Source organism: Sorex araneus, chromosome 2, assembly GCF_027595985.1.
Source record: "Sorex araneus isolate mSorAra2 chromosome 2, mSorAra2.pri, whole genome shotgun sequence".
NCBI classification, from domain to species: domain Eukaryota; kingdom Metazoa; phylum Chordata; class Mammalia; order Eulipotyphla; family Soricidae; genus Sorex; species Sorex araneus.
In genome coordinates this window covers 321415644-321437209 of record NC_073303.1, presented here as the reverse complement: position 1 = coordinate 321437209, position 21566 = coordinate 321415644, and the positions used below count along the sequence as shown (strand labels likewise).

The 21566-nt window shown below is 41.5% G+C and overlaps 1 protein-coding gene across 2 annotated transcripts in view; it reads left to right on the top strand.

Moving 5' to 3' along the window:
- The window catches only part of PAK1 (p21 (RAC1) activated kinase 1), a 163043-nt gene that overhangs the window by 92722 nt on the left and 48755 nt on the right, over window positions 1-21566 (top strand). For both annotated transcript variants that reach the window (XM_055126951.1, XM_055126950.1), the window contains exons 5-6: window positions 5722-5759; window positions 13983-14102. In XM_055126951.1, coding sequence (XP_054982926.1) covers window positions 5722-5759; window positions 13983-14102 — 158 coding nt within the window. The remainder of the gene's footprint in view (window positions 1-5721; window positions 5760-13982; window positions 14103-21566) is intronic.

Here is a 21566-nt window from a genome sequence, read left to right as displayed (position 1 = left end):
GCCGTCTTCAGGCTGATAACGCTAAGGCTCAAACCTGATCTTGATAAGGGCCCGGGATGGCAGCCTGCTGGGGGCCTGTGCTCCACTGATCTGCTGTCCCTGACAGCTGCCCGTATGTTATGGGGATGGGGGGTTGGGCAGCAGCATTGCATTCTGCCTGCATGTGGCTTTCTTTGAGAAAGCACCCCATACCAAACTGCAGGCCAGGCTCCCCCCGGGTTGAACTGGAAAAGCCCAGAGGGGTTTCCAATGGTCCTTCTCCAATCTTGGGTCGAAAAAGGAAGTAGAAGCTCCTTCTGGAGGGCAGTGGGGAGAACAGGCTCAGGTCTATCTCCCCCAAGAATTTCTTCAGCTATCTCATCTTCTATATCACTAAGGGGCGGCCCTGAGACAGCTGCTTGTTTAGTATCCGGAGAGGCCCACTCTCCAGGCCACTCCCGGAAGCAAGCTTTTAAAGCTGCTATTGTTGCATGCAAACCTGGTGGGGGACTTTTACCTGTTTTTTTCTGTCTGCCCCGACAAGCTTCTCTACCTGATCTCAGGTGTCCCAGAAGAAGCAGTCCCCAGTGGGAACCCACGGAGCCACCCCAAGGTTAGCGCCAGATCTTAGCTGCCCTGTCTTCAGAGAATTCTAGCCCCCGGCTCTTTAGCAGATAACATAGGGCTTTCAGAGCGGGTGATGCACCTTCTGAATGGGGTTGCCCATGATATTGGGGAATCTAGTAGTGTCAGAAAGGTCAGGATAGATGATGGTCCTGCTAGGAGACCACTGAGGCAAAGGAAAGAATACAGAGGAGACTCAGCAGCACCCGCAATAAATGGTGACGGATGGAATGCTTATTAACGAGTTCCTGCCCATTGCAGTTTTTCTTCTGTGGGGGACTCGAGTTTATCTGGAACCCGAGGCTGTGACCCCCTCATCCTATCACAGGTGTCTTTTCTTTTTTTTATATATTTTTTTATTTTTATTTTTTTTTCATTTTATTTTATTTTATTTTATTTATTTATTTTTTTAATTTTTATTATATCACCATGTGGAAAGTTACAAAGTTTTCAGGTTTATGTCTCAGTTATACAATATTCAAACACCGTCCCTTCACCAGTGCCCATATTCCACCACCAAAATCCCCAGTATACCCCCCGCCAGAGCCCCCCCAACTGTATAACTGATGAATTTCACTTCATTTTCTCTCTACCTTGCTTACATTCCATATTGCAAAACAAAACTCACTATTGTTGTTGGAGTTTCCCCCCAATGAAGACAGCCCTACTAAGGAAGCATTTGATAATTGGTTTGTCATTAAAAGATTGTATGTTTTCAGTTTTTAGAAAAGGTTGCGCGGGTGGGTCGAGGACTTCCGGCGGCCGGGATCATTTGGAGTTTGGGCAGGCGCTGCCCGACTCCAGTGCCCCCCCGAGGCTCGGATGTGTTCCAGTCCCGCAACCCGGAGCCGTGTTAGTTGCTTCTCAGTGTCGCCAGGGCTCCATCCGGAGAAGGTGTGCCAGCTGTACCTCCTCCGTCTGGATCCCTGGTGTTGTTGGCCCGGATTCGGGTCCGGAGCATTTCTCCGGCCACGTTGCTCACCAGACTGCCTGGCCTCTTCTCTGTTGAAGGTGGGAAGATCACAGGTGTCTTTTCTAACGGCGAGCGCCCTGTGGCATTTAAGTGCTCGACCCATGCCCGCAGGGAGAAAGGCGGTTGCTGCTGTCCTTTCGAAAATACACACAGCAAGAACGAGACAATACAGAACAGATGCTAGGCACCCCATGGTAGGGGGGGAAAGAGGGGGAGAAGCGAAAACAAAGTGAGAATTGACTGGAACAGTCCTGTCCCAAGGAGGACTCTTCTGGATAGCCTGCCTTACTATCAGGGGGCAGAGCTCTAGCTCCAGTTGCATTCCCCTTCCTGAATTACCAGCCTGGTGTCTCCATGCAGTTGCCTATTTTACTGCATGGCTTCGGGGTGGTCAGGAGATCATACCTTGCCCTAGGGATGTCTGTGCTGTCTATGTCCACACCGTCCCTGTTCGGGCACTAGATGTCAGGGTCCTGGCCAGTAGACCCCGGCAAACTGGAGTATGATCCCCCAGCCACCGGACTTACTCCCTATAGGAGGGGGAGTGGGAAGGGGAGAAGCCTCTGCCCTGCCCCTCAGCGCACCGCGGCCACCCTCCCGCCACCACCGAGAAAGAACCACGCAGAGGGGGCGGATTTGGAGGTCAAGCAGCTCTCATTTTATTAAGGCTCACACACTAATATTTAAAGGCAAAAATTTAGGGAGGAGTGGACAACATGGACACCTGGTTATCAGCTCTGGAGTAAACATTTTGCTTGGCCTTTTACAGATGTTAACTAATGATTTATGTTCCCCTCCTTTCAAGGCTGGGTATGCTTAGCTCAGACAAGTGGTGACTTTTAAGTTTTATCTCCTAAACCAGGGAGGCTTTCTGGGTAGATGCTGGCACAGGGCCTTAGGGCCCTGTTTGAAGAGAACCTGCTCCTGTTTCTAAGGACAGGGGATTTGGCCAGGGTCTCAGGCTGGTTGCTGAGAACCCAACAGATGAGTAGCAGGAGGATTACTCCACAGCTTAGAAGCCGGCTTCGAATGCTGGAGGAAAAGGCAGCTCAGATAGAGAAGGGACCACCAAGTAAAGGGTGCTAGGAGGGCTCGCTCGGGATGGAGATGCGGGCTGAAAGTAGACTATAGACCAAACATGATGGCCACTTAATACTTCTACTGCAAACCACAACACCCAAAAGGAGAGAGAGAGAGAAAAAGGGGATGCCCTGCCACAGAGGTGAGGTGGGGTGGAGGGGACAGGGTGGCAGTGGTGGGAGGGATGCTGGGATCATTGGTGGTGGAAAATAGGCACTGGTGGAGAGATGGGTACTTGATCATTGTATGATTGAAACGCAAGCATGAAAGTTTGTAAGTCTGTAACTGTACCTCACGGTCATTCACTATTAGAAAATTTAAGAAAAAAAGACTGTCACATAACTTTGAGTAGACTTGTATGCTCTGCATTCAAGATTTGAGCCATTTGACATCCACAGTTGATACATTTTGTGAATGTATATTTAGAGCAGCAAAGTGATGGATGAATTTAAAAAATAAAAGTTTGGGGGCTGGAGTGATAGCACAGCGGGTAGGGCGTTTGCCTTGCACGCGGCCGACCTGGGTTCGAATCCCAGCATCCCATATGGTCCCTTGAGCACCGCCAGGGATAATTCCTGAGTGCATGAGCCAGGAATGACTCCTGTGCATTGCCAGGTGTGACCCAAAAAGCAAAATAAATAAATAAACAAATAAACAAATAAATAAATAAATAAAAATAAAAATAAAAGTTCTCATTTAGTGACCGGTTAGGAGACTGATGGTGCCTGATTGTAACTATGTTCTTCCAAGGCCATTTCAGTCTTTTATATTTTTTTCCAGGAAAAACAAAAATTAAAAATATCTAAATACAGATGTCCCAAGGCCATCACCTTTCCTTGAAGCAAATAATTTCAGGAAGAGGAGAGGCAAAATAGTTTTTACTGAAAGAAATGTAGAGAAATGTGATGAGAAAGAGAGAGAGAGTTACACGTAAATCTCTGGAGAACACTGGCTTCTCCAGAGTTAAAGAGAATAGTTTCGGGGAGCTACCCTAGTTTCTTTATCTGTTCTTGAACACTTTGGTTGCTTCCAGATTTTGGCTATTGTGCAATGAACATAGAAGTGCAAATGTCTTTTTTGAATATAGTTTTTGGGCCCTTGACGTAAATGTCAAGAAGTGGAATTGTTGGATCATAGTCCTTAATCCTAGTGTTTTTGAGATATGTTCATATTGTTTTCCAAAGATGCTGGTTCAGTTGACATTCCCACCAACTATGAATAAGAGTTCCTTTATCCCCAAATTCCCACCAGCACAGGCTTTATTTTAAACTTTGTGGTGTGTGTCTCTCTGGGGTGAGGTGATATATCATTGTTTCGATTTGCGTTTCCCTGATGATGAGTGATGCTAAACATTTTTCCATATACATTTTGGCCATCTCTATTTATCTTTGAAGAAGCTTTGCTCATCTTTCTTCCATTTTTCATGGGGTTCCTTTTCTTGTTAAATTCTTTTTGCTTTTTGGGTCACACCTGGCGATGCACAGGGGTTACTCCTGGCTCTGCACTCAGGAATTACCCCTGGCCGTGCTCAGGGGACCATATGGGATGCTGGGATTTGAACCCGGGTCGGCCGCGTGCAAGGCAAACGCCCTACCCGCTGTGCTATCTCTCCAGCCCCCATTTTCTTGTTAAATTCTACCAGGGCCTTGTATATCTTGCATGTTAACTCTTTGTCAGATGAGTTGTGGACAGATATTTTCTTAGGAACATGTTATCACAGTCTGCCTTATTTCCTGTTTTGTGGGTTCATTTACATTAGGATCAAAGAAGCTGTATCTATCACTTTCTTAATTAATGAAACTGGGATAATGGAAATTCTTTAGTCTTGGTTCTTTGTAAGATGTATTTTGGATTTGGTAGAATATTTTCTCTCCTTCACATCACTGGAGGTGACTAGTGAAACTATTTTCTTATTGGACTGTTAGAAATGAAGGGAGAGAAAAAACAATAAAATTGTATTTTATTTGAAAGTATTTAGGAACGACACTGAGAGTATTTAGTCAGGGGAGGTGGCTCAGTGGCAGTGTGATCTTCGTGCATAAGATCTGAGTTAGCTGCCTGGCACAATAAGTTTTACGAAAGGTTGGGTTCAGCTACACTCCATTCTGCTAGGATCACCTGCATCCCAACTCTGGGTGCTTAATCTGTCTTTGATTTTTGACCTTTATTGCCTTTTCCCTTTGCTTATTTTACTCATTATATTTTCCTTAGAATTAATATCATCCCCTAATAAATCTGTTTTATTTAACTAAAAAATAATCCCTCCAAGAGAGTATTTAAATTTATTTTCTTTCTGAACTCTGCATTGGATCTATGCTCCATATCCATCCCTACAAAACTGTTGCCAGTTAAACCATGAACTCTGTTTGATTGTAGGATACATATATTTCTTGGTGGTATTCATGTGAAAAAAAAATGTCAGTTTCAGAATCAATGCAATGTAGTAATTGCTTCATTGAGAAAGCTTGTATCTGTTCTTAAAAACAAGATCTTGTCTTTAATTAGACTTGACATGATTAATACCTCTCTTTTACTGAGCCTTATTCTTTCTTTCCCTTTGGGGAATTAGGTTGAATGTTGAAAAATTCTTTCTAAAAGCTGAAGCTTTCATTCTGGTCATGACTTGTCATGGATGGCTTAGGACTATGCCAATCATGAATTCTTTCTCATCCTCTTAGAATGAAGGAAATTTTCTGATGATAATATAGCTAATATTATGGATGAAGTTCCAGTATAGTGTAACCTATATAAATTTGTACTGGGATTCACATCTTGATGTGCATTTAATCTGTGTATAGCCTGGGCAAATTTCTTTACTTCTCTGAACCTAGTTTACAAATCTGTGTAAGTGAACTAAATAATAACTATTCAGAGATGAAGTGAGAACTTAAGAAACTAATGTTTTGATGTGCTCAAGCATGCTGTCAGGCCAACAGTGCCAGACATTTTATTAATAATTGCTCTTCTCTGAGATTGGTAAACATTTGAATAGATTTCCTTCATTTTTGAGAATGAATTAACTACGATCATTTACTGAGTCCCTTGTGTCTTTTTTCCTTTTCCAGATAAATTAGCTGAAGACTATAATTCCACTAACAATTTGGTAAGTCTTTTTTTTTATCCTATTCTGATAGTACACGGGTATAGTGATTAGGAATCAAAACAATGTGATATGTCATATTGATTTACTTAACACTTTAATGTCCCTGCTTTATGCCAGATGATCCTACATGGAGAACAGACAGTGTGGACATGAATCAGGCATTATCCCATTCCCCTAGAACTTTCCATATTGTGAGAGATATGAAGATACAAAGACTGTCTTAACATAATTTTTGTATGTGTGGTACTGGGGCTGGAACCAAAATCTTCAACACGCAGAACATATATTCTACCAGTGAGTTCCGGTTCCAGTCTTTGTCTGACATTGCTCTATCCACGAAATTATACAAGTAACGATTTACTTTATAAAAGATTGGATATATGAGAGAAAAGTTCTTGATGACTGTTGTCTAAGCTGAATGTGTTAGTGTGCTAGGGCAAAAATTGAGACACAGTATCTCAGACAGAATAAATAATATGTGCAAAGTCATGGAGGTTTATGAAGTATGTTATACAGGGAACTGCAAACACGTTAGATTAGAATGTTAAGTGTGAAGAGCTAGATAATGAAGAGTGACAGTCAGGTCAGGTTGGAGTTTTAACTTCATCTTAAAGGTAGTAAGAAGCAATTGAAAAATTTTAAAAAGAGAACAGAAGGAGGAGGCATAATCCTGAGTCACCATCACAATACTTTGAAGCATGCTTCCACCAATGAAGATTGATATACTGAGTCACTTATATTCCTAGCAATTTAAAAAATGTTTGTATTTTTAATGCCTTATAATATACTGGATCCTTTCTTTTTTTTTTTTTAAGCTTTTTTTTTTTTATAAATTTATTTATTTTTAATTAGAGAATCACCGTGAGGGTACAGTTACAGATTTATACACTTTTGTGCTTATACTTCCCTCATACAAAGTTTGGGAACCCATCCCTTCACCAGTGCCCATTCTCCACCACCCGTAAACCCAGTGTCCCTCCCACCCTCCCCAATCCCATCTCCCCCCCACCCCACCCTGCCACTGTGGCAAGGCATTCCCTTCTGTTTTCTCTCTCTAATTAGCTGTTGTGGTTTGCAATAAAGGTGTTGAGTGGCCGCTGTGCTCAGTCTCTAGCCCTCATTCAGCCCGCAACTCCCTTCCCCCACATGGCCTTCGACTACAATGTAGTTGGTGATCGCTTTTCTTTTTTTTTTTTTTTTTTTTTTTATTTTTTTTAATTTTAAATTTATTTATTTTTAATTAGAGAATCACCGTGAGGGTACAGTTACAGATTTATACACTTTTGTGCTTATACTTCCCTCATACAAAGTTTGGGAACCCATCCCTTCACCAGTGCCCATTCTCCACCACCTGTAAACCCAGTGTCCCTCCCACCCTCCCCAATCCCATCTCCCCCCCACCCCACCCTGCCACTGTGGCAAGGCATTCCCTTCTGTTTTCTCTCTCTAATTAGCTGTTGTGGTTTGCAATAAAGGTGTTGAGTGGCCGCTGTGCTCAGTCTCTAGCCCTCATTCAGCCCGCAACTCCCCTCCCCCACATGGCCTTCGACTACAATGTAGTTGGTGATCGATTCTCTGTGTTGACCTTTCCCCGGAACGTGAGGCCAGCCTCGAAGCCATGGAGTCAACCTCCTGGTACTTATTTCTACAGTTCTTGGGTGTTAGTCTCCCACTCTGTTATTCTATATACCATAGATGAGTGCAATCTTTCTATGTCTGTCTCTCTCTTTCTGACTCATTTCACTCAGCATGAAACTTTTCATGCCCATCCACTTGACTACAAAATTCTTGACCTCCTTTTTTCTAACAGCTGCATAGTATTCCATTGTATAGATGTACCAAAGTTTCCTCAACCAGTCATCCGTTCTGGGGCATTCGGGTTTTTTCCAGATTCTGGCTATTGTAAACAGTGCTGCGATGAACATACATGTGCAGATGTTTCGATTGTACTTTTTTGCCTCTCTGGGATATATTCCCAGCAGTGGTATTGCTGGGTCAAATGGGAATTCAATATCTAATTTTTTGAGAGTCGTATACTGGATCCTTTCTTATTCCCTCTTTAATCTTCACAGGAGTTAAATGAGGTTGGTTATTATATTTGTCATATAGGTGATAAAACTGAAATAAAGAAGGGGAAATGCACTGGGAAGTATTAGTTTTCCCTGATTCATTCTACTTTTTATCAGATATAAAAGAAATTATTAAAGGATGGGGAAGAATTTGTAAATGATAATATATATGTATTATTGAATTGTGAATTGTTGAATAAGGTGCCTGAACAAATCTGAGCTATTGCGCAGATGTCATTATGCTTTTATTAGAGGAAGGGTGGCTGTAACTGAATAGCTAATTTGGGCTGAGAGTTTTATATATGTTAGTGTAATTAATCCTTAAAATTACTGTGTGAAGGAAAATCACCATTCCCAACTCACAATTATAAAAATAGACTTTTCTGAAGATTCATAATTATCTATACTGGCAGAACCATATTAGGGTCTCCGGGTCTTCTGAGTCCAAGCCCAGGATTCTTTTCCTCATGGCAGGGAACTGAAAAGGCCTTTATTCAAGAGGTCTTAGAAGGGACACTGCAGTGAAACTATAGCTTTAGCTTTACTGTTTGTTAGGGAAGAAGAGACGCCCTGGAGCTTGTGCCATATGGCAGACAGGATAACAGCTGCTTGGTCGAAACCTGTCCTGGCCTGGTATCTACACTTAGAACCTCTCTGGCTGCCGAGGACTTTTTCTTTTTAATTGAATGACTGTGAATCACAAAGTTATCAAGGTATTTATGACTGAGTGTCAGGCATGTATCGTTCCAGGACCAGCCCCTTCACCAGTGTCGTCTGCTCTCCACCAATGAGCCCCAGCTCCCGTGCCAGCCCTCAGACTGCCATGTAGCAGACTCTTTTCCTGTCCCCCACTGTCCTAGTGTTCCCTAATGTATCACACACCTCCTCTGCCCCCACCCCAGTGCCAGGCTTCCTACTGAAGACCAGTTCTTGCCAAGGACTTCGCTCGTATCCCCAGTTTAGAACATTGCTCACTGTGCTTAGTGCACACTAGTTCCTTACTTTTTTTATATGTGGAGGACTTGCCCTGTTTTGTGATAACATTCCATTGTTTCTCATCTTGGTTTCATGTTTATCCTTCTGTATAACTGGGAAGTAATTGGACAGGATTGTCATCCCTGCAACCCAAGTTAAAAAATTGAGGTTGAGGGGGCTGGCGTGATAGTACAACTGGAAGGTACTTGCCTTGCATGTGTTCAACCCAGGTTCAATTCTGGGCTCCACATATGATCCCCTGAACCCCACAAGTAATTCCTGAAAAGAGCTAGTTGTGGCCCGTGTTTATAAGATTGATATATGAAGAGGAAAAAAAAAGAGAGATTTAGGTCTGAGAAGACTCAAAGGGCTGGCTGCTGCAGGACCCTGGGTCGAATCTGCTCTGGGCTGGACCTGCCATACCACTGGGTGTTGTTCTCCAAACCGCGTGAATTGAGAGAGAAATCAGTGACTCGATCACTACCCTGGAATGAACTGGTAATATAAACCAATTAAAAAATTCAATTCTTGACTGGGGTTGTGGCTCAGTAGTACCATTTTTTTTTCTTTCAGATACTGGTACTAGAAGGGATAGGGGTTAAAGCACATGTTTTCCATGTAGTCCATTCTGGATCAGCTCCTAGCAGGATGTAATTCATGAGCAGTATCATGTATAGACTTGGAGAACCCCCAGCCACTATGGGATGTGGCCCCAGAGAGGCCCCTGAACACTGCCAAGGTGGCCCAGTTAACCCAGTTAACTGCAGAGTGTGAATAGCCTCTCATCGCACATGGTTACTCTCAGGGTGGCTGAGAACCACTGGGAGGGGCCTGTACTCCCTTGAGTACCACTTGAGAGTCGCCCAATGTTTTTTCTTCAGTACCCTCAAACACTATTTATTCACACTACAAATATTTAACTTGTTAGTTTTTTTAAAAGTCTGGGTTAAAATTGAATATGTGCTTGCTCAGTCTTTGAGGAAAATCTTAATGACAGATTAGAAGAAGCAATCTAAGAACAGAGATGTATGAATAATGTACAGCACGGCTATATTTATATTTTAATATTAACTTTTTACTTTATTGAATCACATTGAGATAGAGCATTGCAAAGCTCTTCATGATTGGGTTTTAGTCATACAGTATTGTAGCACCCATCCCTCCACCAATGTAATTTCCCTGCACCAAAATCCCCAGTTTCACTCCCACCCCCCAAAACACCACCCACCCCAGCCTGCCTTTACAGCAGGTACCTCTCCCCCCTCTCTCTTTCTCTCTCTCTCTCTCCTCTCTGCTCTCTGCTCTCTGCTCTCTCCTCTCTCCTCTCTCCTCTCTTCACTCTCGCTCTCGCTCCCACTCTCTCTCTCTCTCCTTCTTCCTTTTAGGTATTGTGGTTTGCAATACAGGTACTGAGAGGTTATCATGTATATCCCTTTACTTTCAACACCAGGGTGATCATTTCCAACTGTTATTGTCATACTGGTCTCTTCTCTATCCTACCTACTGTTTCCCAATACACTCGTGGTAGGTTCTAACCATTGACCAGTCTTCCTGCCCCTGTTTTCCCTGGCTTGGATATTAGTGACATACGATTTGTTTTTTAATATACCACAAATGAATGCAGTTATTTTGTGTCTTCTCCCTCTCTTTCTGACTCATTTCACTCAGTATTATACTCTCCATGTCCATCAATTCATAGGCAAATTTCATTACTCCATTTTTCCTAACAGCTGCATAGTATTCCATTGTGTACATGTACCTTAGTTTTTGTCCAATCATCTGTTCTCAGGTTGTTTTCAAATTCTAGCTATTGTGAATAGTGCTGCAATGAACATACAAGTGCAGATGATGTTTTTGCTGTGTGTTTTTGGACGCCCAGGATATATTCCCAGTAGTGGTATTGCTGGGTCAAATGGGAGCTCAATTTCTAGTTTGTTGAGGAATGCCCATATTGTTTTCCAAAAAGCCTAGACCAATCTGCATTCCCACCAGCAGTGAATGAGGGTCCCTTTCTCCCCACATCCGTGCCAGCACTGGTTGTTCTTGTTCTTTGGGATGAGCAAGCTATATTTGATGAAGTGATTTTATTCTGCTTAATAGTAGAGGGAGGTTTGCACAGAGTCACTGGGCCCTAGTGATTTATATCTTTAAATATCTAAGACTCCTTCTAACTCTGAAATTTGTGTTTTGTAACTTACTGTTCTAAAATATGACTTTCAGATTTCATTGTGCTGCAGTAGTATTGGAAAACTCACTTATAAAATTATAGTTGCTAGGGATGAGAGAGTTAGTACAGTGGGTAAGACACTTGCTTGTAAGCAACAACTCAGATTCAAAATAAACAAAATTTAGGATTGTGGCCAAGAAGAATAAAATAAAGAGATATAACTGTTGTGTGATGGCTCTTTGCATGTAGGGAATCAAAGAATTGGAAAGTATTTGTCTTAATCTCATAATTTAGTGAGGATTCAGTATATGCAAGGAGAATTTATGATATATAAAGTTTATAATGTAAATTTAAAGTAGGTAATTATAGGTATTGATAATTGATAATATCCAGGAAAAAAATGCTTTCTTTTCTGGGGAAGCATGAACAGAAATCATTTCAGGATTTATCGCAACTGACAAAAGAGTAAGACTTATTTTTGCAGTAGGTAAGGAACATTTTAAATCAGAAATTGATGTATTTGGATATGCACTTTAGTCTAAATATTAGAATATTTTCAAAAAATTCTTCTAGGAATTGGATAAGTGTAGTATAATCAACCCACTTGTCTATTTTTCTTCCTGGCCTATGTTCCCAACCCTCAAATTTCTTATTTTTCAGAAAAGATCTACTGGAAAAGAAAATTAAAATAATACTCTATAAGAAAATTGGCACATAAATAGATCAATGTTAGTAATTCATGGAAAATAGGAAGCAAATAAGATTGAGCAGAGCAAAAGAAACCATGACTTAAACCATGTCAAAAAGAAGACTCCTAGACAGGTTAGAGAAGCTCCAGAGAAAATGAATGGTTAGAAGATGCACATGAAAGAGTCTTGGGTCATTTTCAAAAATAAATTAATTAGAATTCTTCATTGAAAAATTAGGGCAACCTTCATCTTGCAGTGAGAAAACAGCAGCATAATTTTATTTTAAATTTAGACCAGATATTCTAAATAAAGAGAAAGTAGACTGCCTACTTGAGAACTCCGGAGAAAGCGGAGATCAGACCCTGAGTTAGCTACAGATGTTTCTGCATCAAGTCTAAGGAAGGGAGAAAAGCTAAAGCTCTGTGTTGGAAGAGAATACATGAAATTTATTTGTCTCAAGGGTTAAATTCCATGCTATTGATTCACTAGGAAGAGTGGAATCTTTACTCTGCATGCTTTTCCCTGTCAGTGTATCCTGAGGTAGTTCCTGCCACCAACCACATACATGACTCACATATATCATGTCCCTCATTCAGAGGAGGGGACAGTGGAGAAGCAGTCTCATTATTTTCTTTTGCAGGTGGATCACTCATAGCAGTGCTTGGGTTTAGTAGTGCTTGAGGGTCCTCAGGGTTTCACCTCGTACTGCTTAATGGGTTATGTAGTGTGAACATCAGACCAAGGGCCTCGTGCATGCTGATCATGTCCTCTATCATCTGAACAATGGTCCTAGGCACTCACTATCAGTTTTTAAGTTATGCCTTATGCTGGAAGCATGTTAGAATTGGTGCAATTAGCAGATATCCTTACTTTAGTGTGTCAAATATGGTAAAGGCCAGTTTCCCACATGTTCGCCTAGTTTTCTCATCACTTAACCCCTATCAATCTGACTCCTGACTTTTCCTCTTTCTGGAGGCCATAAAAAAAAAGACAGAAGGGAAATTCATTCTCTATCTTCTATATCAAATGATAAGCTGCTTTAGGTCATGGGATATCTTTTTCATCTTTGTACCTTTACGTCAGTAGTATAAGTAAGTATAAATAAGACCTTATTGAGAACAATGAAATTTCTCTGAAAATACTCCAAAACTATTGAATTATTATATAAGCATATATGGAAAGATTTCTACTTCTTTTCTATGGTCCTATGTTATAATAACTTAATCTCTATTATAATAACAATGTTTTGTCTCTTGAAAATGTGTTGTTAACACAGATGTTTTGTGTTTGGGGAGCTATTTTATCTCTTGAGTCTGTGTTGCAGATAGTAATAGTGTGATGTTTTTGTTTGGACCTTCAAAAACCTGTGGATTTTGGACCCCTTGAATCCACAGCTCTCGATCACTTTTTTACAGTTTGCATGGGAAAATCAAGTAGTAGAGATTATAGCAGGTTCAATTAGTGGGGCTACTAAGATTCATCTCAGGATAGGGCAAAAGCTTAGTGAAATGGATGGCATTTTTTCTCAGAAGGTTCTCATTGTCCTTTGAAAAAGATATGCTGAGTATCTCTAGCTTCAAATTGAGGTGAGGGGACCTGATAGCGTAGTAATTCCAGTAAGTTTTGATAAAGAAAACAAAATGAAGAACAAAATTTTCAAAAGTCTGTCTGAAAGGAATTACAACTATTTACTCATCTTGTGGTGGAGGTATGGGGTTGGGAAGCCATGCAAGTAGTGTGATGGCAGCAAAGAGGCAGAAACTCACTGGTGCTGGGAATTGAGCCATGTAAGTCACACATGTAAAGGCACATGTAGGTGCATGTACTGCCTCTTTAGCCATATTTCTCATCCAGTGATGACCTTTTAACTGTTTCTTTTTATGGTCATTCTTTTCTTTTTATAATCTTTAATTTGCATAAGATTTTTCTTTGACCTTTTCATTTTAAATTTGGATTGCTTTTTGTTACTTTTTTAACCCTACATTTTAATTCCTTCCCTACATTAAATCTTATTCAATGTAGAAAGTAAAATTCATAAAACCAGAAGGATCTATAAAATTTCCCTCAGGGGTTGGATTGAGGGAAATCAAGTATCGAGCTATTAGCTGACTTGATTCTGCAGGGAGACTGTGAGTGGGAAGCTTGAAGGGGCTGAGTGCGTCTATTAGCTAAATGAAGAGGGAAACAGAGTTCATGGTTCAGTAGCTTGGGGAATTTCTGAAAAAGTGACAATGACATTTCCTTGGGAGAAGCAGTGACCCTGGTAGCTAAAGCTAAAGTTCCATGTCATTGGACTTATGAATCCCTTTTCTCCCATGGGCAGAATGTGAAAACAGTTTCTGAGACTCCTCAAGTACCGCCAGTTTCTGAAGATGAAGATGATGATGATGACGATGCTACCCCACCACCAGTGATTGCTCCACGCCCAGAGCACACAAAATCTGTAAGTCTATGGGAACAGGAATCACTTTAAAAAAAAAAAACAACTAGGTTTGGAGTAAAAAGGAGAGATTAAAACAAAGCCCTAGAGGTTTAATCTTCTGGTAGAGGTCCTAGATTCAGAGCTCTGAAGGTTAATTGAAAGGTACTTCCTCTCATATTGAAAAAAAGGACATGGTAGTTTATTTATCATTGACTAACAGATAGTTCCTAAGTATCCTGGATGGTTCGTGTTTATGCCAACCTAACCATCGCTTACTTAGCCTGATACTCACAGACAGGATAGGGAGATAGGGAGATATATAGAATTAAAGTTATTTACAGCAGAACTAACGTAAATTATTTCAGTATCCTGGGAAGCAACAAATTGGCCAACACAGATCTTTTATTCTCTGCTAAATGTGCATTATTCAGTCTCTTAAGACATTATTGATATTGAGAGACCCAGGAGAATTTATAAATACATTAGTGCTATTAATACAGTAGACAATAGTATAAGATAGCTATGAACACATTAGGAGTGTATCCTACTACCGAATGCTGGCAATTAGTTTGATTCAACTTCTCTTGAGGTTCTTGCATCTCTGAACAACCCTAGTCCCTCTGCCCTCCTGTAGAGAATCTAGCCCTCACTCACTGGCCTATCCGTTGACAATACTCTAATAGTGTTTCTTTCTTGTGCCTTTGCAATGACATTCTTAAATGAAGAATGGTGCAGGTTTAAGTCTGTTTAAACTCCGTGATAATACAAAGAAAAAACTGCTTTAGGAGTGAAGAAATCAGGGAGGTATTCAAGCAGAAGTTTAATTGATTATCAGAAATGCTGTGGAGGAAATTCAGGGGGATTGGGTGACATTTTAGAATGACAATAAGTAACCATTACCTGTGAAATTTTCCTCTCTGTCATTCACAAAGCCACCTTAAGGGAAGTGAACTTCCAAATTGTAGAATTGTTAAGCTGATATTGATAAGGCCCTTTTCAGCTTGCATCCATGTTCATTAAAAATAATTTTACAGGCTGGAAAGTTCCTTGCATGTAGCGGATCCTGGTTTGAAACCCTGGCACTATGTTCCCCTGATCATTTCCAGGAGTTATCCCTCAGCATAGAGCTAGGAGTGATCCCTTAGTATAACCAGGTATGCCCCAAAAGCCAAAAATAATTTTTTCCCAAAAAGGAATTTTCTTGATAAATCATAAATCACCCAAAGTTGAGGAAATGTACCTGTTATGTATTTTCTGTGCTTAATATACTTCTTAGCGAGTTTTCGTAATATTCTCTTGCCTTAATTTTTTGCTCATTTGCAGAATGAGCAAATGAATTGATATTTTTTTTGTTAGAGAGTCTTATCTAAAATAGGCATTGTTGATTCCTAATTTAGAGTAGAATTTGATATTTAAAAAAAATTTGATCTACTAAAAAAAAGTCAGTATTGATATGTAGGAGGGTGGGGCTGTTATGGCCAAAAAGAGACATTTCTGTGAGAGTTCCTGTGGCAACAGCACCAAGTAAAAACTAACTGAATGAAGCACAGCGCCATAAGAAAATTCCCTCTCTGAGAGAATTACCTGGAGAAAACGGCTGTCACTGCAGAGAGACTCAACTACAAGGAATTCAGAGTTAGATAGCACTTCTCTGTGTTGGGGATTGGAGAAGCAGAGTCTCCAAGAGATTAGGGACCACAAGTCTGTTATCTGACAGCCAACCTGGGGCAGGAGGGAGCCACAGGATCATCATCTTAAAGCAGGACTCGCTAACGTAGCTCTTAGCAGCACATCATGGTGGACTGTCACTCCCAGCTCTTGCTAGACCAGAGAGCCGGGCATTCCGAGATTAGGCGTGCCTGGTCAGTTGCAGTCTCAACTCTACCTGAACCTGAGTGACATAGCCCTGTCTAACACCCATCCCCACCAACACACCTCCTGAACATATTCCTGTAAGTGATGAGATTTTTCTCAGAATGAATTTCTGTATAATTGGGCCTCCCTAGCTGCAGAACCTTAGGATTTCCTAAGCCCAACAAAAGGTGGTAACAACCATAGCAGGGCCCTCTAGGAGCTGTCATCTTGGAGGTGAGTGCCACCCAGCAGAAGGGTTGTAGCACAGCTCCACACACAGTCTTACCCACCCAGCCAGTTCCCAACCTCAGCTCTGCCCAGGTAGATTCTACCCTTCTTTATGGACCACCAGTAGCACGATCCACAAGATTATCGTGGCAGCCAGTTCAGAACCAAAGGGAGCTCTCCCAAAGTGGATGCACTAACCTTCTGTTTCCTTCTGAGTTGGAGAATACCTAATGAAAAGGATTCAAAGAGATTCAGTTTGCCTGTACCCACCCTGTCAGAAAGAGACTCAGAGTTGGCAGTACAGCACAGATAGGCTACAGCTGTCTCCAGACTATAGCAGGGAGGATCCAGCCCTGAGGCACAGTGTGTCACTTGCTGAGCAGCCAGGATTGCATTCACATGACCACAGTCTGCACTCACTGCCATGCCAAGTCACTGGGACTGTGATGCCATATTAGTTACAAGATACCAGCACTGTGAAAGCGAGGCCAAAGTCTAGGCCAGCCAGTCCCTGGTGCTAAAGCAGACACAGTGTTTGGGTGCCACAGATCCCATTTCCAACCAGGAATATACAAATAAGAGCCACATATCAGACTGATCCTACAAGAATCTACGTGGAGCTCGGAATTTCACCCTTAGTGCCCACAAAGCATCAAGAAAAATGACGAAAACAAAGAAACTCCGCTGTATCAATAGATCGGAATAGAGAAGCCCAGGGAAGTTATTGATTACATCATAATCTTTGACACTGTCTTGGGCTGGAGTGATTGCACAGAGGTTAGGGCATTTGCCTTGTACGCTACTGACCCGGGTTCAATTCCCAGCATCCCATATGGTCCCTCGAGCACCACCAGGAGTAATTCCTGAGTGCAGAGCCAGGAGTAATCCCTGTGCATCGCCATGTATGATGAAAAACAAAATAAAAATAAATAAATAAATAAATAAATAAAGAGAACCTTTGACACTGCCCAATGATGACAACAGGTAAACTTTCCTCAATGTTCAGTGATCTGAGGGAAGCAAAGAAAAGCCAAGAAACTAAGAGAATTTATGGAAATAATTCATTGAAACAGAATTGAAGGAGCTAAAAACTCTAGTAGCAGAACTCAGCAGCAGAATGGAATAACCTGAAATGAATTAATGACCCTGAGAATTGGGTACACCACATCATCAATAAAAAACAGATTTTAAAAATGGATAAAATAATAATAAAAAATTTAAAAATGGATAAAATTTGAGATATTTAATGAACAATCTACAACTCATAGGAATTCCTTAAAGAGTAGAAAGAGAGGAAGGGAAGAACAGCTGTTGGGAGGATAATAGATAAGAAATTACCCAGCATGAGAAGGGAGGTTTGTGCTTTGACTCTGGCCCAAATTGGTTCAAACAGAACTGCGCCAAGACATAATCAACTGAAGAGAGAAATAGATTCCTTATAGCAATAAGTGAGAAGCAAAGCCTCAAATGCAAGGAAAGATATTAAAATTCACATCAGATTTCTCAAATGATCTATAAGCATAAAGAGAATTGAAATATATTCAAAGTACTGAATGGAAAGAATTACCTTGCAAGATAGCACTCACACTTGAGGAAGTGATACAAATGTTTTCAGACAAACAGCTGCTGAAGACATTTGTTGTAAGTAAATCAGCTCTGCAAGGAACACTGAATGGCCTCCAATTAAAAATGTTTGATAGGGGGCTGGAGCAGTAGTACAGCGGGTAGGGTGTTTGCCTTGCTTTCAGCTGACCCGGGTTCGCTTCCCAGCATCCCCTATGGTCCCCTGAGTACTGCCAGGAGTAACTCTTGAGTGCAAAGCCAGGAGTAACCCTTGTGTATTGCCGGGTGTGACCCAAAAAACAAAACAAAAAAATAATAAAAACGTTTGATAGCAGATATGACCAAAATCCTCTTAGAAAAATGGCAACAAGTTCCTTAATACTAACAATTTCCCTAAGTTTCAGTGGACTACATCCTGTACCAAAAGGCACTGAATGGCTGGCTGGGTCAGGGAACAAAGCCCGATTTTCTGCTGCTTGTCAAGAGACAAAGACTCAGAGTGAAAGGTTGGAAAACAATCATGAAGGCAGATAATGAACAATAAATAAAGAAAACCCCATTTAAGATAGTTTTGAAAATTGAGAAAAATGTGACCTGGGGGCAAGAGTAAGATATATCCTGGGGGCCAGCATGGTGGTGGCAGTTTTGAACATATACTCTGTAATGGAGGCTACACAGCCCTAATGCCTGGTTATTCCCACAGGTGAACATGATTTTTCAGAGTGGGCAGATGCTCACTCAGCCACCAGTTAATCTCCTCTACCATATCCCATAAGATCCATAAATTGATCTTTTACATGGAACTCTCAACAGGGTGGCCTAGCCACCCCCAACTACATTAAGGCAATAGTCATTAGCCTCTCCTTCAATCAACAATCCCTCCAAACCACAAAAGTAACAGTGAGTGCAAAAACAATACCACCCTAATAAAAAAGTAAGGTCAGGCAAAAGAAGACATTCCCTGAACCAGCACAAGAGGCTCCACACAAATACACAGGAGCACCAAATTGGAATAGAACGTCCTTAATGGGGAAAGACAAGACCACCACCCACAACGATCTCCAGAGTCCTTCCTGGCAGGTGGGGGAGGGGAGCTCTGAGTATACTAGAACCATCTCAAGACTACCATAGTCACCACGCTGGTGCAGAAACCTACCAAGAGGAGTGGATAAAGAAAGAGTCCTGAAGCCTCAACACGGAATGCCCATGTACATAATCTCTCTGATAAAGAATTCAGAGACGTAATGTTGAAGATGTTTAATGAGCTCAGAGAAACAATAGAACAAACAACCAATAAAATATTTTTAGGAGGGTATATGAGAAACAATGGAACAGATTGACAATAAAATACAAAGGGAAATGAGAGCTGCAGAAAGTATTTAGGCAACAACAGAAGATGGAAAAAGACCTCAAACTAGTTCAACAGCAGGCAAGACAACTATGGGATGAATTCGAGAGGAGCATAAGAATAGTTGGAGTCCCATATTGTTTTCCAGAATTGAACTTTCATATGACCCTGCAATACCACTTCTAGGAATATATCCCAGGGATGCAAAAAAGCACAGTAGAAATGACATCTGTAGCTATATGTTCATTGTAACACTGTTCACAATAGCCAAAATCTGGAAACAACCCAAGTGCCCTAAAACAGATGACTGGTTAAAGAAACTTTGGTACATCTACACAATGGAATACTATGCAGCTGTTAGGAGAGATGAAGTCATGAAATTTGCTTATAAATGGATAGACATGGAGAGTAATATGCTAAGTGAAATGAGTCAGAAAGAGAGGGACAGACAGAGAAGGACTGCACTCATTTGTGGAGTATAGAATAACATCACATGAAGCTGACACCCAAGGACAGTAGATACAAAGGCCAGGAGGATTGCCCCATAGCTAGCAGCCTGCTTCCTGAGCAGAGGGGAGAAGGCAGATGGAATATAGAAGGGATCACTAAGAAAATGATGGCTGGAGGAACCAGTTGGAATGGGAGATGTGTGCTGAAAGTAGATAATGGACCAAACATGATGACCTCTCAGTCTGTGTTGCAAGCCACAATGCTCAAAAGGAGAGAGAGAGTATGGGGAATATTGTCTACCATGGAGGCAGGGGGAGGGTGGGAAAGGGGGTTATACCAGGGATATTGGTTGTGGGGAATATGCGCTGGTGGAGGGATGGGTGTTTGATCATTGTGTGATTGTAACCCAAACATGAAATCTTGTAACTATCTCACAGTGTTTCAATAAAATAAATAAATTAATTAAAAAGTACATAGCACAGAAAAAAAAGAATAATTGGAGTCCCAGAGGGACAGGGAGGCAGCCCCACTGATGTCGGAACAGTTAAAGACATTGCTGAAAAGTTCCCAGAGCTGGAGATTGGAGGCATCTAGATCCAATAGGCCTGAAGGATACCAGCTTAAAAAACCCTAGTAAAAAAGACTCCAAGACATCACTGTATCACTGTATCACTGTCATCCTGTTGATCATCGGTTTGCTCAAGCGGGCCCAGTAACGTCTCCATTTGTTGTAGCCCTGAGATTTTAGCAGCCTCCCTTTACTTGTCCTTCCCAATGGTGCTACATTAGAGGCTCTTTCAGGGTCAGGAGAATGAGACCCATCATTGTTACTCTATTTGTCATATGAATACGCCACGAGTAGCTTACCAGTCTCTCCTGTGTGGGCAGGAAACTCTCGGTAACTTGCCAGGTTCTCTGAGAGGGTGAACTAGGTTATAAGAAAGTGAGGCCGCTTTGCTGCACGTGCTTTTGGGAGCTTGGTCTTATAGTCTCTGGATGTTGGCCATTGATGGATGGGATTACACAGCGCCCAGCGGGCAGTTTGTGGGTGTGACTTCTAGCTACTGGAAAATGGGGGATATGGGCGGAAGAGGCCCAGTCCCGATCTGAGCAGGCTTGGAGGTTTCAGCTCCGGGTCCTGCACACCTGGGTTCCTCTACCGGTTCCTTCATGTGTGAGGCTCATCTAAGCGTGTGGAGAGTGGCCTCGAGCATGGCTGTAGCTGGGTTCTGGAGGTCTTTGGCTGCTGGGGCTCTGCTCAGGGCAGGAAGGGAGACTCAACCCACCCCCTCCGAGGCGCCCCGGTGAAGACAGCCAGGCACGGGGACAAGATACTCCAAGATATATCCTAATCATAATAACTAATACCATAGAGATACAATACTGCAAGCAGCATGATCAAAGAAGGAAATACGTAGAAAGGAGGGTCTTAGATTTACAGAAGACCTATCCAATGAGATCTTCCAGGCACAAGATCAGTGGTGAGATATAGTTTAAAAACTTAATGAAATGAAGGTCTCACCAAGAATACTTTACCCAGTTAGCCTCTCATTTAGATTTGAAGGAATGGTACACAATTTCATGGATAAAGAAAAGCTCGGAAACTTCATAGATTCAAAACCAACTTTTAAAGAAGGACTGAAGAGACTACTTTAAGACAAGGTAAACCTCACAACCAAAACAAATTTAATGTCAATGGACTACATGCACCAAATAAAAGACAGAGTGTCAAAATTAAAAAGAGATAAAAATGGAATCCAGTATTCTGCTGCCTACAAGAGATACATTTGAATAGTCAGAGCACACAGAGACTCAAAGTCAAAGGCTGGAAAAAAATTCTTCAAGCAAACAATGCCTTCAAAAAGGCTGGGGTAGTCAGACTAGTATGCGACAACATAGATGTCAGGATGAAAAATGTTAAAGGGACAGTGAAGACCATTTCTTAATAATCAAGGGATATGTACATCAGGAAGAAATCACACTTTTAAAAATATAGACACCCAGAGGGACCAGCATAATATTTAAAACATCTGCTAATAGAC